General features: G+C 43.0%; 1 protein-coding gene across 4 annotated transcripts in view; it reads right to left on the bottom strand.

The window, feature by feature from the left end:
* The window catches only part of RGS7 (regulator of G protein signaling 7), a 304883-nt gene that overhangs the window by 24751 nt on the left and 262113 nt on the right, over positions 1-18019 (bottom strand). For all 4 annotated transcript variants that reach the window (XM_053912996.2, XM_053912997.2, XM_053912998.1 and 1 more), the window contains 3 exons: positions 16540-16604; positions 15651-15727; positions 15462-15543 (listed from right to left, as the gene is read on the bottom strand). In XM_053912996.2, the coding sequence (XP_053768971.1) occupies positions 15462-15543; positions 15651-15727; positions 16540-16604 (224 nt within the window). The remainder of the gene's footprint in view (positions 1-15461; positions 15544-15650; positions 15728-16539; positions 16605-18019) is intronic.

Below are 18019 nucleotides of genomic sequence, written 5' to 3'. Positions count from 1 at the left end.
GATTCCTTACCCACCTATAAAGTGATTATAGGTTTTACAGGGTTCAGCCTCGGGAGTTTTTGAAGATCCGATTCAAGCTCTCTGTTCCTGTGCACTTGCCGACTGATTGAGCCTCTGAGTCTTGGAAGCCCTGCTGACCCACCACTGATGGACTAAACGCTACACACACACACTGAAGGAGGTCGCTTGAGGCAACTGCCCTGAAATTCCCTCCATCCGCCCTGCTCTCTACTATTGACTCATTGATTCCTACTCAGTCGTCTTTGCCGGCTACCCGTTCTGGATTACGTAATCCCCCTCTGAGGTAGGCTACGAATGAGGCAGGAATCTCAAGAGGCCACCTGAGGGAAGGCGCAGGGGGCCGAGGGGAGGGAAATGTACCGAAACAGCCTGGAGCTGTGGGAAGGGATCAGGTAGAAATCCTAGAGCATGGTCTGAAAAATCACTGGAGGGTTGTAAGCAGGGAAGGGACTTGGTAGCATGGGTATTTTGAAAAACTTAGTATGCCCTTCACAAAAAAGGAACAAAAGGGATCATAGAATTAAATATAAAATGCTATAATATAAAAGTCTTAGAAGATAACATAGGAGAAAATCTAGGTGACCTTTCGGTTTGGGGATGACTTTTTAGACACCGCACCAAAGGTACAATCCATGAACAGTCAGCGGCAGCTTCTAGTCATTGTCAAATATGTTTGCCAGCAACTCCCGGTTATTGGCGCACACAGAATTTGGGGATTCCTGGCCCATGGTTTTTTTTTTTTTTTTTTTTTTTTTTTTACCATCACACGCCTTAAAATGTTTGGTTTTAACTCTTAAGGTGTTTGTCGAATACGGGAACGAAGGACTGAAAGCTAGGCCAGCTCCCTGATGACAATGAAGACTTCCTCAGTGTAAGAGTTTAGAGCCAAAGCATAGTCAAGGATCAGTTACTGAATTGGTGAAAACAACTTTCAATTTTGTAGACATTACTATTGTTTTAGCACTGGTAATTCAATGGTATGTTGTAAGGGTGCACAGAATCAAATACAATTCCTAATAGTATAAATAACTCACAGTAAGTTCAAAAGGCTCGTAATAATCATTACAATGGATAACAATGGGACAGCTACATACGGCAAGTAAGTTCATGAAAATGATTACTATGTTGGAATTACTTTTAAGTTACAATAGCAGCCCTGAATTCAATAGCCTGGCATTATAAAGTACACAGGAGGCTCGTAAGTCAGATGTTCCCAAATGAAAAAGAGGTTTCCTTCCCTTTACAGACCAGACACACAGGGAAAGGCTGCCTGTAACACACACCTCAGCTTAGCAAGACCTCTCCAAAGAAGAAGATGCATTTCAAAGACACGCTCAGTTGCATTAAGCTTGATTTCCAAAAGCAGAAAAGGATAAGCATGTACTTACCTAGTGGTGTCAGAAAAGAGGGTTCACATAAAGTTACTTCCTAGATTATGTATTTATCATTAAGAGCCAAAACTTTATAGTCCCCATTTGGACAAACATCCCTGAATTCTTACAAAATTATTTCCAAAGTAATGCAAACTTTTCTTGTTGATTCAAGGATATTATTGGGAGCTATACATATTTTTGCCTCTCTTAAGACAGATAGCAATGTCCTAGCTAGATAGCCCTAGCTCTGAGTGTTTTTTCTGAGCTTTTATGTTATTTTATGTCATTTTCAGACTGCCTGTGCCTTCTTCCTGTCAGCTGTCACTTTTGCCGCTCTCCATGTCCTTGCCTCTAGCACTGCCCCACCACCCTCTAACTTGTCACTTGAGTTCTGCCAGCAGTCAGGAAAACAGACAAATACTGTTCTAATGCAGTGTCTCACCTTTTAGCAAATGGACCGATCAAAGCACAGGAGTTAGAGTGTGGGAGTTTTTGACACATACTTTGCTTTAGACTTTCAAGAGTTTATTTCTTGGCTGAGTTTTCCATAGAATGAGATTTTTGGATACGGGAGGTAGGAAGAATAAAAACTGTGATAAGTGACGTGTAGGCAAGTTCTCATTATATCTTTTGGAAAACTTATCAGGACATCAATATTCCTAGTTAATTAAGTGGAACAGAGTAGATGACACCAGAAATTTACAGGAAAGTCTAGTTTAAACAGGGATGACATACAAAATGGGAATTGGAAATTCATTCCGTGTGCTGAGGGGTGGGAAGAAAGCTAACCAAAGGGAGTGGCAGGGCAGCATTCTGAGGCTGCATCTCCCCCAAAGAGAGAAATCCACTCCTTTCATAGGAAATGCCGTCGCCCCCCACCCAGATAGTCAAGCATGGCCTGGGCGTCATCACTGACTCCTCTCTTTCCCTCATTTTGTACCTCAGCAAATCTCATGAACTTGACTTTCCAACATACCCCAACTTTATCTGCTTCTCTCTCTCCTTGCTGCTACCACCCTGGTCCCAGCTGCTTCTGTTATTCGGATGTGTCTCCATTGTCCCTTTCTTGCTTTGCCCATGTTGTTCCCAAGTTATTCTCTGCCCAGCAGCGGCCAGAGTGCTCCTTTAGAATGACAGCCACATCTTCCCTCTCCAAACTTCAACACACTTGTCACCCCACTTAGGATAAAGGCAAGCCCTTCACCATGTTCCACAAGGGGCCACAGAAACAGTCTCTGTCTACTTTTCCATCCCCACTGGGTACCTCTTTGCCTTTGCCCACATCACCGCAACCTCACCGGCCTTCCTTCTGCTTCCCATCTGTACCAGGCTCTTCCCTTTGCACCAGCAGCTTCCTTTCCCTCGGGGATGTACAGTTAACCCCTTGCCTTCTGGGCCTCAGAGAGCCCCTACTTGAAGACTTAGCCTAAAATAGTCCCCAGTCCCTCCCAATCCAATCACCTTGTTTTTGTTTTTATCATAGAACTTACCTCCACGTGGAATGTTCTTATATATCTGTTCGTGTATTCTACCTTTCACCACCGAAAGGTAAGCTCCTCCCATATAGGAACCTTGCCTGCCCTTTTAAATATTTGTGCCAGAAACTAAAATTTCCTGATACCTAGTAGGCATTTAAGGAATGTATACTAAGTGAATAAATGAGTGAGAGAAATTACAGATTTTACATGACAGTTCTTTCTCAACCCTCCCTAAAAATACAAAATGGTTTTATTTACTGTTTCTGGTGTGTGTGGTGTGCACGCTTAGGAACACTGGTGCGTGTAACAGCCTCCTGGCCAGCTGGGCATCGCTTACCATTATTATTATACATTCATTGAACATGAAACCAATGATCTAGTTCTTCAGTTAGGTTGAAAGGAAACATTCCTGGCACGTAAAAATTTCACTCGAAGAGTTTTTACCTCGGGACATCATCAGTCCGCTGGCTGGTGAGTATGAACGGCTGACGCAGACTGCTGTCAGATTTTATGGGGGCTGGCCGCTTAAAAAGCAGAACACCAACAGGCTCTGGAGACCTGATCCCGCGTTAAGTATTTCACCACAGTAAAAATTAAATGAAAGGAAAAACGAAGCGTGTGAGTTGTAGACATAGAATAAAAAAGCTTCATTTCCGAAGGACTCACTGTGTTCTGCATTGCTCTGTATTATGGAATTAAAGATTAAAAAAAAAAACTTGTAAAAATCTGCATCTAAGATGGAAAACAACAAAAATTATATAAGGATAATAACAATAGCTCTTAAATCACGAACTACTTCGTTGCTTTCCAACCACAGCCATTAAATAATTTTTCATAAGCATCTTCTGAACCACTCAGGTCAGCCAGCATGAACCTAACCTTTCCTGAAGTATAATATCAACGATTTTCACGTTGGAAGACAGTATAAATATCGGGTCAAATTCAGCATCGAATTCATGATTTCTTCTAAAACTTCTATGCAAAGAGTCATTCAAGCTGAGCTTTCTTCTAAAATAACTCCATCTGAGGCACTTTTAGAACGTAAAAGATCTTGGAATAATTACCTACTTAAAGGATTATATCACTGTTTAAAATGTGCCTAATGTATAAAAAGAATAAAACAACACAACAACCACAAAATAGTTAAGATCATGGACTATCTTTTCTTGAAAGAGTGAAGGGCCCTATCTAGCACCCCCCTCCCCCCGCCCCCAGTGAAGGTAACAGCAATGGCACCAGCTCATTGTTGTACAAAATAACGTGTGTGGGGAGTGAGCTTTGTTGCACACCAGACAGTACAGGACGCACACATTAGCGCTATCATTACCAGCAGTACAAGTTGACACAGGAATACCAATCCCGTAGCAAGGGACTGTGTCTTTCTTACCATATTTTCAGATTTCAGTTTCTCAGGATTGGAGGAAGTTGCTAATTAAAAACAAACAAGTTCAATGACATCGGATGAAAGAAAAACAACAAATAAACAAACTTGAGGAATTTAAGGCCAGATATCATATTTCATTAGTGAATAAGCACCTTTTGGGGGCTAATTATATGGTGGAGCTGAAGGCAAGAGTGCTGAGCTCAGTTCAGTTTAACATTCCTCAGATACATCAGATCAGGCTCTAGACTAATATATCCTAGTTTCAAGTTTTATTTTGCAAAGGGTTACCTGCTATCTCTTCAAAATATGTAATAACAAATGTCTCTATGTTGGAGTTTCTGATCACGAAATGTAAATTGTTTAGGAAAAGCCAGTTTTTGACTGTGTGGAGGTATGTACGTAATTGTTGACAGGGAACAAGCAGAGTGGGGGAATTCTTTTCTAGGACTTTCTGGGTTTGAGAGATTTATTTTGCTCTTATTAATTTAGATTGTTTGAAATTTTAATTTAATGAGTTTCTCCAGAAAGAGAAAGTTCATTTGAAGCAGGGAAGAGAACACAGCATTGCTTTTGTTTTTTTAAAATACAATTTGTGTATCTGGGGAAAAGCAAATGAACAGGAAAAAAAATCCCAAATAATATCTGCTCCCTATGAAATCTTGCTGGTCCTGTGAGAATATTGGCAGAACGAACCCATTTTCTCGGCTCAGCCATCTCTGTGTGCGTGCGTGTGCGCGTTATGGGGAACTGTTCCACGTGTGGGAAATGTGGCCCAGCCCCCACTCGGAAAAGCCAGTGGGGAGAGAGGTTCAGCGGGCAGGACCCAGGCCCATGGACAGGTTCTCCCGTGGGGAATCAGGTCTGCATTGTACCTAGACCACTATGTGGCTTGCTTTTGCTAAAACTCCCTCACCGTGGATTGAGGCAGCAAATGTTTACTGAAGTGTCTTTTTTAAAAAAATTTTATTGTTATTCAATTACAATTGTATGCCTTTTCTCCCCATCCCTCTACCCCACCCCAGATGAACACACCTCCCTCCCCCACCTCCACCCTCCCCCTTGATTTTGTCCATGTGTCCTTTATAGTAGTTCCTGTAATGCCCTAGCCTCACTGTCCCCTCCCCACTCCCCCCTGGCTATTGTTAGATTGTTCTTAACTTCAATGTCTCTGGTTATATTTTGTTTGCTTTTTTCTTCTGTTGATGTTCCAGTTAAAGGTGAGATCATATGGTATTTGTCCCTCACCATCTGGCTTATTTCACTTAGCATAATGCTCTCCAGTTCCATCCATGCTGTTGCAAAGGGTATAAGCTCCTTCTTTCTCTCTGCTGCGTAGAATTCCATTGTGTAAATAACTTCCTAAACCTTCCAAGTATGGAGTATAACCAGTTGGACCACTTTTCCCTTTACATTTGCAAATATCCTTCTTTGATGTATTTAGCAACATCCTCTCCTTTGTTGCCTGTAAAAGATAACCACCCAAAACAAACCTATGCATAGTAAATGAGGACCATCCTTGATGTGATGTGCCTAGAAAACCAATAAAAGCCTGTCCAGGGGGTCTCGGGGCCTTCTCTCTGACTTAGAGAGCGGCTGCGCAGTCCCTTTTTCTCCACAGGATTTCTGTAGGCCGTGTGTATTTGTCTATTGCCGCCACAGCACAGGATCCTGTGGGCCGGGGTCCGCGTCAGCACACTCTCACTTTTTTACTTCGATATGATTTCAAACCCATAGAAAAAATCGCAAGGACGGTTCAAAGGACTCCACAGACTCTTGCTCCAGATTCTTCAACGGGTAACATTTTCTGTCATTTTCTCCCTTTCTCTATATTTAAAAGATGATCTATGGGCCCTTGGTACAGGCAAATAGAATTGTATTTCAGCTGTGGTAGGACTGATGCGCAGCACTGCCTGCCCCGACCCACGTCAGAGCTGGAGACTGCACTTCCCTCCTGCCACCGTCCCGGGCCGTCAGGGAAGGTGCAGGACACCGCCCGCACTCGAGATCAATATTCTTCTCTGCCCACCTCCCTGAACCTTGGCTGTTGACCTTCAGGGCCTCATCCCCAGCGCCACCCAGCCACTGCCCACATCCTCACTATAGCAGAGAAAAACAGGGCAGACATCTGGGTCATCGCTGTAAAAAGTTGCCAACCCACAGGCTATAGAAGCCCCCACTTAATGACAGGGAAAGCAGTTTTATTCTCAGTCTTCCCCTGGCTTACAGAAATAGCATCGGCTATTACACAATAATAGGACACCATATCTCCAAATCTACTCAAGGATCAGAAGAATGGGCAGCGGATGAAAGATGTAGCCAGGGAACGAGAGCAATTTCACTCATTGAGGCTCATGAGTGCCACGTTATCAAAATATTTTCAGTCGAAAGGAACAGATCAGAATGATAGACAGGAATGCTATGCTTTTTTTTCCCCCCCATAACACAAAAGGGAGATTTAAATTCGGATGAAGACGGTTTGGATTTTCTAGGACAGTGGAAGAGATAAGTAACGAGATCATGGACTGTTGACAGAGAAGGCGGTGCCAACAGCAGAGGCTGATGGTCTGTTGAAGACACAAACCCGCATCATTCCTGTGGCCTTCAACACGGTTTCTTTCTCACGGACGCATAAAAAACGACAATTCCAGAATGTACAACAGGAGTATCACTGAGACCTTTCAAGGGAGGTATTAGGGAATGTATTAATGTTCGTTCCTATTTAAATTTGATATCTATGACTGAGACCTTAATCTGGACATAATGATTTGGGAGGGTGTCTGGGAACAGCTAGGGCTCATGGGAGGAGTTCTGGCACTCTGTGTCACCGCAAGAGCCCTACGGGAAGGATTCAGTGTCCACCACCAAGCTCCAGGGTTGTAACAGCACCCCCACCAACGCCAACTTCCTCTTCCCCTCTATAATTTCCCCTCCTCTATCTTCATCTTGTCCTGTGTGTGTACATTATCACAAGTGGATTGAAACCCTTTCCTTTTCCTGAATAAATCCTTTTTGGTGACGGAATTCCTAGTCAATTCTAATTTTCTGGTCAACAAGCTCCCAATGAGCACATAAAATCATGCACGCAAATTGCACACACAGGATAAAATTCAAGGCACCCCACCCTCCTTCTGTAGAAAACTATACCTGCTAATTCAACCAGAATCAGACCTGGGGATTCCTGGGTTCTACACCTGCGGCACTTACACAGCGTGTTCCACTTGGGGACTCTTTCCCAGCAGCCTAGCAAGGCGGATAATAGTCAGCTCTCCGAGATGCTGTGACAATGGACAGCTACTGCCTTTTGCTTGCCTCAGAGATCAAGTAGACGTGCAAGGCAATGCAGACCATCTCACAGGCGATAAGTTCAATTCATTGGGGGGGGGGGGAGCAGAATAAGCTGCCCCTGCACGTACGACTTTGGCGGGTGGCTTATTTAGAGCTGACGACAGAGTCCAGCACACTCAGGAAGGGCTTCTTACCTCCCCCTGAACTTTCAAGAAACTTGGATCAGGAATCTGTACCAGGAAGAAATTTATTACCCACAATAACTTCTTATATGCAAAAGACATATGCATGGCGTGGCATAGATTTGCCTATCAGACTTGTGCCCTTCTTAGCTCCCTGCAAACTCCCCAGATCCCTTCTTCCCTTCTCCTTTGCTTAGAATAGTAAACAAGACCCAACGACCTGACTGCCCAGGAGTCTCCTATTTTTATGGGACTCCTGCATGTACAGAATTTTTTTTTTTCCTGTTAACCTCCCTGTGTCAATTTAATTACTAGCCCAGCCAAAGACCCTAGAGGGGAAGAAGGGAAACGTTTTCCACTCTCTACATAATCATTTCACTAATTCAAAATAAATTTTAAAAAATGGTGTGCACAAATCTGGCCCCAATGCACTAAAACACCCTGATGTGAGTTATAAAGTGACAAAGAAAGATGGCATGCTGTTTAATAGAGAGAGCATGGAGTTGTGGAGCAACCGGCAGGTTTTTAGTCAAAAGTCAGAATTTGACTCTTATCTGTATGATAGTCCACAAAACTCAACGCTTCGGAGCCCTGCTTTCTCCTGTTCATAAACTAAGGACAGTTGTTACCCACCACCTACAGGGTCTCTGTTAGGAATTAGTGATCTGATGAGCGTAAAAAAGCTTCTGTAACTAGAAACTGCAATAGAGGTTCTAATCAATGTTCTTAATTGCCACCGATATTAACCCCATGTCTTGTCGCCCTCCTGTTTTTGTAGAAAGGACTCACGTGGCATGCACTTCACGTACTTCGCTGAAAAATGTACATCTGATCAGGGGCACAGCTTGAACAGCCGAGTGCCTGCAGTGTGGGGACAATGCCAGAAATTAATGAGTTTCGTGACAGCTGACAAAGCTCTCTTGGCTCGGATCTGGTCACTGATGCTTGGTTGGTTCAAATGTCACAGCCCCGTGACAGAAAAACCTGTGTATTTTTGTTTGTTTTTATTGATTTTTTCCCATTACCATTTGTTCCCCTTATACCACCCCTGAAATCACTACACTGTTGTTCATAAGTCCTTTTTCCTGTTTGCTCCATCCCTCTACCCCCTAGTCACCCCCCCGGAGCTGTCAGCCTGCTCTCTATCTATGAGTCTGTCTCTATTTTGCTTGTTAGTTCAGCTTTTTTCATTAGCTTCCACATATGAGCGGCCAACTCATATATCTTTCTCTGAGTGGCTTATCTCACTAAGCATAATGTTCTCCAGGTCCATCCATGCTATCCCAAAGAGTAAAATTTTCTTCTTTTTTACAGCTGAGTAGTATTCCATTGTGTACATGTCCCATAGTTGTTTTATCCACTCATCGACTGATGGACACTTGGGCTGCTTCCGTATCTTGGTGATTGTAAATAAGCTGAAATGAATATAGGGGTGTTTATCTTCTTTCGAATTAGTGTTTTGCGTTTCTTCGGAAAAATTCCCAGAAATGGAATTGCTAGGTCATAAAGCAGATCCATTTTTAATTTTTTTGAGGTATCTCCATACTGCTTTCCACAGTGGCTGCACGGGTCTGCATTCCCACCAACAGTGCACTAAGGTTCCCCTTTCTCCACATCCTCTCCAGCTCTTGTTTTTGCTGATTTATTGACGATGGCCATTCTGACAGGCGTGAGGTGGTATCTCATTGTAGTTTTAATTTGCATTTCTCCGATGATTAGTCACGTTGAGCATCCTTTCACATGTCTATTGGCCGTCTGTCTGTCCTCTTTGGAGAAGTGTCTATTCAGGTGCTCTGCCCATTCTTCAATTGCATTGTTTTGGGGTTTTTTGGTGTTGAGTTTTATAAGTTCTTTATACATTTTGGATATTACACGCACATCAGATGTATTAGAGAATATATTCTCCCATTCAATGGGTTGTCTTTTTATTTTATTGATAGTTTCCTTTGCTGTGCAAAGCCTTTTTAGTTTGGTAGAGTCTCATTTGTTTGTTTTTTTCTTTTGTTTCCCTTGCCTGAGGAGATGTATCAGATAAAATATTGCTATGAGCAATGGCTGAGATTTTACTGCCTATGTCTCCTTTTAGGGTTTTTACAGTTTCAGGTCTAATTAAGTCTTTAATCCACTTTGAATTTATTTTTGTGTGTAGCATAAGAAGGTGGCCTAGTTTCATTTTTATGCACATATCTGTCCAATTTCCCCCGAAACCATTTACTGAATAAAATCCAAGTTGCTTAAGTACAATATTTATTTCTTTAAATAAATATTATACCTAAATATTTTATTATCTTATGGCATATCCTAAATTTTGATTACATGTGGCTAACCTTTTTTTTTCTACCTGGATAGTACACATAAAATAAGGCACTGTTTTTACATTTATAGAATATAGCGGTAGTTTACTTTCTTAATTTACAGAACAAGTGAAAGCACAATTTCAACTTGATGTTAATGGATAGATGTGCTTCCAGTATCTTCCAAAAGTAGCAGGATTTTGAAAATGGAAGATTCAGCTAAGGCATATTTCAGGCAAAATGGTAGGAAATTTTAAATAGAAGTTCAAGAATCAGATAATTCTTAACCCTCTTACTCATCCATGACAAACCTTCAGCCAACGTTATACTTAAGGGCAGAACACTAAACTCTTTTCCCATAAGGGCAAAGATAAGGCAAGAATGTCTGCTCCCTCCAGTTCCATCAACATTGCGCTGGAGGTACTAAATGGTGCAGTAGACAATCCTTCAATCCCTCTGGCTTTGGGGTTCAGTGAGCAGAATGCATGCATCAGGAGTCGGGAGATTCGGAGGGGATGTGGGAGAGAGGTCTTCAGAGAGCCCTGCCTCATCTCTGCCCAAGCCAGGGAAGAAGCGCACAACACTCAGACAACTAGCACAAGAGGCAGCTGAACTGGTCTACGAAGTGGAGGGTTGAAGTTTGAGTGCAGTCCTAAGGTTCTCTGGGATAGAGAATCGAGGCTTCTAGAGAGCCAGATGAGAGATGGAGGGGTCTCTACAGGTTCCTGTCCAGGAGGGCTTCATGGAAGCATGATGAGACAGCAAAGAAAAACAGTAGATATGCTGGACCCCTAGGGGCTGAGGAAGAACTAGCCAAATCAGAGATCCATTCACCTTAATCAAAGTTAGCTGCCAGCAAGGAATCCCCAGAGACAGGGGGGTGGTCAGGAAAGGGCCTACAAAAGCACCCACGAGAGGCAGGGGCTTCACACAAGGTCAAGCGCAGAGAGTACCAGCACTCAATCATCGGAGCGGGCAGGCCCGCTAAAAAGGCTACTGCTCCCAACTTGTCCAGCCCCTTCCTCTTCATCCTTGGACGTGTCAGAAACCATGGTTAAAGAGACAGGAATTAGGAGCAAAGATAGTCAAGGGGAAAAGGAAAGAAGAAGCCAACAATTGCCTCCTTCCTCCCCTGCAGAACCAGGGAAAAAGGAGCCCCAGTGTTACATCAGGTTTGCAGCTTGCTCTCATCTTGGAACGGCGTATTTAATCAGTACTATGCGTTGGGCTTACTGTTACTCTACTCCCGAGGTGGGACCAGAGGAGTCAGGCCCCATACCAGTTTTTGCACCATACAGGTTCAGGAGAGCTGGCATCACAGAGTGGACGTAAAGGACTGAAATAAAGTTACTTTACAACCACTGGCATATACCACGCCGTCTGCATTCAGCATGTTTAAGTCGTGCCCTCCCTTTATTGGATAGCTTTTCATTTTTAAGAAAAAACCCTCAGTTCCCTTAAGTCTTTTCTCTCCCACCTCAGGATAATTGTAACTAAACAATTACTCGAGCTACTCCCGGACTTCCCAGAACACTATACGCATCGCTCTGTTATAGAGCTCATCATGGCGTTGGCTAAGTCATTAGGCAGTCAAGTCTCCTTCCCACTCGCCCCTGGACTAGAAATTCTCAATCATATGCGTACCGTTTTACTCACTTTGTGTCTTTAGCCTGCAATGCGGCAAGCTTCTATAAATGCCACTTTAAAGATATACTAGTTGAATAAATCAGTGAAGGTACACTTGCTTTTTTTCTCATTGAAAATCAAAGAAAATCAAAGAAAGTAAGAAATGCTCTTACTTTATTCCACTTTTTCATGGTCAAAATTCTCTATTGATTATATATTTAGAAGAGTATTTTCCACAGAGCCAATGAAACCTTCTGATGTACTTATTTGTTTAAGGTACACACTCAATTTATGGCCACACCTCAAAATAACATGTGGGGTATTCATATTGCAATAGTACAACCAATCTTTAAGGGAAGGAATTTTGAATTTTTCTAATTTTATGAGGATGTGCTTATTCTCACTGGCAGGGTTTCCCAGCACAACATTCATGGGGAGAAAATATTTCTATTATGAAGTATCAGCTAGATCCTTCAAAGAAATAAAGAAACATTTTTGCAAGTCATTTTCCTGGAACTCCACTTTTTGCTACTCGGATTGGGTCAAAATGCATCCATTACATGTGGCAAAGAAAACTGAGCTCACTGAATGAAACAGAAAACCAATGAGGCGGCTTCATTATGTTCAATTTCAAGGTCAGGACTATAGAGCGTACAAAGATACTCAATGATAGAACCAGCAGATTTTCTGCAAGGATGGACCTGACGTTATGCAAATAAAATCCATTTTTATCTGCTGGAATTACCATATGACACTGTTGTATCCTTGTGGCTGGAGATTTTGTTGGGCTCATTACTCCTGTGACATGCCCTCTGTTTCACTTTTTTTTTTTTTAAATATATTTATTGATTATGCTATTACAGTTGTCCCATTTCCCCCCCCACTCCACTCCATCCTGCCCAACCCCCTCCCTCCCACATTCCCCCCCCATAGTTCATGTCCATGGGTCATACTTATAAGTTCTTTGGCTTCTACATTTCCTACACTATTTTTACCCTCCCCCTGTCTATTTTCCACCTATCATCTATGCTACTTATTCTCTGTCCCTTTACCCCCCTCTCCCCCTCCCACTCCCTTATTGACAACCCTCATGTTCTAGTTGTTTGCCTAGTTTGCTCTCGTTTTTGTTTTATGTGTGGTCGTTAATAACTGTGAGTTTGCTGTCATTTTTACTGTTCCTATTTTTGATCTTTTTCTTAGGTAACTCCCTTTAACATTTCATATAATAAGGGCTTGGTGATGATGAGCCTCTTCAACTTGACCTTATCTGAGAAGCACTTTATCCTCCCTTCCATTCTAAATGATAGCTTTGCTGGATACAGTAATCTTGGACGTAGGTCCTTGCGTTTAATCTTGGGTAATGTAATTATGATGTGTCTTGTTGTGTTCCTCCTTGGGTCCAGCTTCTTTGGGACTCTCTGAGCTTCCTGGACTTCCCGGAAGTCTATTTCCTTTGCCAGATCGGGGAAGTTCTCCATTATTTGTTCAAATAAGTTTTCAATTTTGTGTTCTTCCTCTTCTCCTTCTGGCACCCCTATAATTCGGATGTTGGAACGTTTCAAGGTGTCCTGGAGGTTCCTAAGCCTCTCCTCATTTTTCCAAGTTCTTGTTTCTTCATTCTTTTCTGGTTGAATGTTTGTTTCTTCCTTCTGGTCCATACCATTGATTTGAGTCCCAGTTTCCTTCTCATCACTATTGGTTCCCTGTACATTTTCCTTTGTTTCTCTTAGCATAGGCTTCATTTTTTCATCTGTTTTTCGAATAGATTCAACCAAGTCTGTGAGCATATTGATAACCAGTGCTTTGAACTGTGCATCCGATAGGTTGGCTATCTCTTCCTCGCTTAGTTGTATTTTTTCTGGAGCTTTGAAGTGTTCTGTCATTTGGGCCATTTTTTTTGTTTGTCTTGGCGCGTCTGTTACTTTAAGGGGTGGAGCCTTAGGTGTTCACCGGGGCGGGGTAATGCTGGTCGCTGCGCTGTGATGCTGTACGTGGGGGCGGGGCCGAGAGGGAGCAATGGCGCCCGCTTCACTCTCCTCCGGATTTCAGTCTTTCACTCCGCTACCCACAATCAAACTGGGCCCCTCTGGTGCTGGTTCCCGAGTAAGTGGGCCTGTGCACACTCTAGGCCCCTGTGGGTCTCTCCAACAACCTCTCCTGTGAGGCTGGGAGTCTCTCCTGCCGCCCCAACCCCCAGGGGCGCTTTCAATCAGAGGTTTGAGGCTTTATTTCCCCGAACTGGAGCCCTGGGTTGCGCAGCGGTCTGCTTCTCTGCCCGCTGTTCGTCCGGTTTATCTGTGGGCGAATGTGGTGCCGCAATGTGCTATCCGCCACTCTGCCTGCCCCACTCTCCGCCACTCTGAGTCCGGCCCTCTGGGTTTATCTGTGCAAATGTGGGACCGCAGGGTCTGCTAGTGCTCGGACTGCCTGCGCCATTTGTCCCACACTCCGCCAGTCTCAGTCCCGCCACAGCCACGCGAGTCCTCTCCACCCCAGTGCCGTCTCCGCCCCTCCTACCGGTCTGGATGAATGATTATTTTCTGTTTCCTTGGTGTTGGTCCCCCTTGCTGTTCGATTCTCTGTCAGTTCTGGTTGTTCGAGGAGGCGCAGTGTGTCTACCTACGCCGCCATCTTGGTTCTCTCCCTCTGTTTCACTTTTAAAATAGTTGTATCTGAGCTCTCTTTAAAAAAGACACTATTTTTGAGCAGTTTTACATTTACAGAAAAACTGAGCAATTTACAGTGCAGGGGAGCCAGCATGGGTGAGTCCTCTTGGCTGCCCAGGAGGATGCCCGCCATCAAAGCTGAACGAGGCTGGAGATGGGCCACCGGAGGTCCAGAGCGTAAAGTGGATAAATGTGGAGACGACGTGTTGACCACTTTCTGGAGCTTGCTTAACACAAACAAACACGCGAAATCCTGCTTCATATCCTCGCAATACTTATGTATGTGACCGTATAGGCCTTTTTCACTGTTGGCAGTAAAACTCAAGCTGAATTTTGAGTGGGAAAGCCAGTTAAGTCTCAGTTGTAATCTGTTGCAAATTCAAAAGAAGAAAAAACTCAACAGATTTTAACAATTGCACTGCCATCTGAAATGGAAATACGGGTATATAAAAACAAATTTTTGGAAGACAGGCCATTTTTGGTCAGAACCTGAAGGAACTGATAGTTAAGAGGAAAAGTTTAAGGTATTCTCAATCTTGATTTGTCTGATGCTGTGAACCTGTTACTGATTCTAAGAATGCTTATGTAAATGTCATTCCCTAATGCCTTATCTGTATTTAAAGAAATATAGAGATGACAAAGACACAGCATCAAAACAGAAATATATGCGATGAGACATGCTTTCTCAGGCATCCTCATGAACATTGTTTAACTCCTTACACCGAGTTTTCTTGTATTACTCAAGGCCATTCATCAGTTGTTACACTAAGACACATGGTTTCACACCACTGTGTAAGAAAAACAGCTAAGTTACTGTATGCAGGTCCAAGTTACATCATTAACGTATGAGCTGATTTGAGTCAGCACACTCTAAGATGCCCATGAAATCTGACATCCAAAGCAGGTTATTAGTAGGTTTTAAAAATATTAGGGGAGGGACAAAATTTGGACTTACACTTTTATCATCAATCCAGAAAAACGTAAATAGTAAGCCATGCCAAACGGCTCTGTGGCAGCCTGCAGAAGCGGCAATTTTTTTTTGTAACGAACTTACGCAGACCTTGGGAGAAATGAGGGGGTTAGCACATTTCTCCCTCATTGTCCAACGCTGCGATTATGAACTGGACACCATGTTGGGGCGCATTTTCTTACCACAGGTCGGTGCACGTCCCAGAATGCTCTCTCTTGGCTATCAAGGATTTTCCTTTCAATCTTGTCTCTTTTCTTGTCCACTCTGTCAACATCGTAACAAAGAAGGAGGCATGTGTTAATTGTAGTGCCTCTCCCTGAACAAAAGGCCACACCTTGAACCGATCTTCCAAAAGACTCACAAGGACTCACTTTGCTTGTGCTTCCGCTTGCATGAAAATGAACTCCCACTTCCGGGCAAACGCTCTCTGCAGCCTGGCCAAGCTCTCCTGAAAAACACAGCACAGGGGAAGACATCCCGGCCTTTACCTACCATAGGTGTTTACCAAGAAAAGAAGTACAGAATTCCCAAAGCAGTGCATGGCCTCTGGTCTGAATACGTCATGCCCACTGGAGACAGCTAATCCTCACGTTAACAGTCATAGAGAAAAACGGGGAAACCTAGTACAAATATGCATTTTTATGAGTCATTGAATTTAAAGACCGCGACTTAAAATCTGAAATATGAAAATTAACTTGCATAAAAACAGTGCTCTGGACTTTCCTGAGCTCACTTTGCTGTTTCTATTACTGATTCAATCAGCCTGTCCGGTTCTTGACAACACTATACACCCCTGGCCACTTACTACCCATGTCTAGACAGTGTTTCAAATCCAGTAAATCACAACATAAAAATTACCTGAACAGATTACATCAGACCGGTTGTACTCACTGACGGCAACCGATCAGAAAGTTTTGCGGAAACCACTTTCCCATTATAAATGCTCTTTAATTCTCTGTTTGCATAGCTTCAGTATGTATAAGTATAAATGTAAAGTTTTCACATCTAAGTCAGTTTTGCAAGTAAAATATGCTTCCCCCTTCTATTCTGAGTCTGTGTATTAAGAATTTCATTGTTTTCGATGCGAGTGAAAGAAAGCAAGTAAGTCAGAGATTTATTAATCTTACGTTAGGTGATCCCTTGGGAATCTGACCCTTGTCACCCACGAATGGAAAAAGTTAACCCAGTGCCCCGAAATGGCCATGGGCCTTACTCCTGCTCATTTTATGATTTCTTTGCCAGAATGTCCTTAGTACTCACAGCTTCATAGTCTGCTAGCTCCAGCCTTGCCTTGTTCTGCATTGTTCTCTTGCAGAGGTAAACCGCTGAAAGGGAAAAATAAAGAGAAATCAATCACTTCCTGCCTGCTAATTAACACTGAGGCGCTAAAAATACAAAAATACAGTATTACAAATCAAGACATATTGGTCTTTGACATTTTTTCCAAAAGTTGGAATTTCCTTTATTTACCTTTTTTAGATAAAAATAATCATTTGTAACATTATCACTGAAATAAAAACATAGTGGTTTTTATGGTACTTATAAGAAAATAAACAAGTTTAGAAACTTTGTAACCACGTCTTTATTTTTATTAAATAATTGTCACAATTTCTGCTTCCTCAAAAAATAAGGGGAGAAAGAGAAAGCCTTTCGAATAAGACAGAGGATGACCTTAAACATCTAGCTGTACAAATGACACCATTTTGTACAAAGGAATTGCACGAAGAGGGGACCATTGTTGGCACATTCCATGATTTCCTCGTTCTGCTAAAACTGAAACCATCTAGTAATGGAACCTGAAGGCCTCTTGGCATCTTCTTTACGTCATTTCGTAAGGGCCGACCGTCAATCAATCGTTTTGCCACTAGAAGAGGAAAGAGTGTAACATCTTATCGAACTACCATACAACCACCTATTCATCCACTTCCCTGAGGACTGAGTCTCCCTGGCTGCCAGAGAAAGTCCATCTGGGCAGCAGCAGATGTACAGAATGGACGGCAGATGGAGAAAGGACGGAGACAGCGGCATGGCCACTAAGCAGTTATTTCAGGAGTACCAGTGACTCTCCAAAATATCAAGGCATTCAGAGCCCTGTGGTCCAGTGCCAACGACCAGAATATCTTCATCATTTCCCTAACAGAGGGTATCTGAGTCTCCCGAAATTCAATAGATGCTCCGTCTGTTCCAGATGCTGAATGAAGCCACTGGATGAGGACTATCGACGATGTTTACGTTCGGTTGGGCCAGCTCTGGGGGACGCCTTATAGATAGCGGCTTTGTACGGAGCTGTGCCACACGCTGTTTTTGATAATGAGGTTTGGCTGGGGTCACTGAGGAAGTATCTTACACAGAAAATCGGAGGCCACCGCAAACATTGGTGCTATTTGTTTGATGTCCCTTCTAAGGCTCCTGTCTGAAGGTCAAGGCAAAGGAGAGCCAGCCATGGAGCGAGGCTCACATCACCGCACACACTAGGAACCAAAGGTGGAATTTTAGAACACATCTTTCTACATCCTACCGTGGTAACTGTATTTTTCTACTGATATTGGTAGCTTTCAAACCACTGATTTTCACAGTGACTAGTTTTCCAAATTACTAAAAGCTAAATTTCAAAAACAAAAGGGACATGAGGTGTTAGTTTCTGATGGTCGTAGTTTGTGCTCACGCTTGAAAACAACTCTTATGGTAGAGGTCATCTGTGATTGTAACAAATATCTAAAATACTTTCAGCAGCTGGTAA

The sequence above is a fragment of the Desmodus rotundus genome, chromosome 10 (genome assembly GCF_022682495.2).
Source record: "Desmodus rotundus isolate HL8 chromosome 10, HLdesRot8A.1, whole genome shotgun sequence".
In the NCBI taxonomy this organism is placed as follows: domain Eukaryota; kingdom Metazoa; phylum Chordata; class Mammalia; order Chiroptera; family Phyllostomidae; genus Desmodus; species Desmodus rotundus.
The sequence above is the reverse complement of the archived record's forward strand: the minus strand, read 5'-3'. Positions and strand labels throughout refer to the sequence as shown.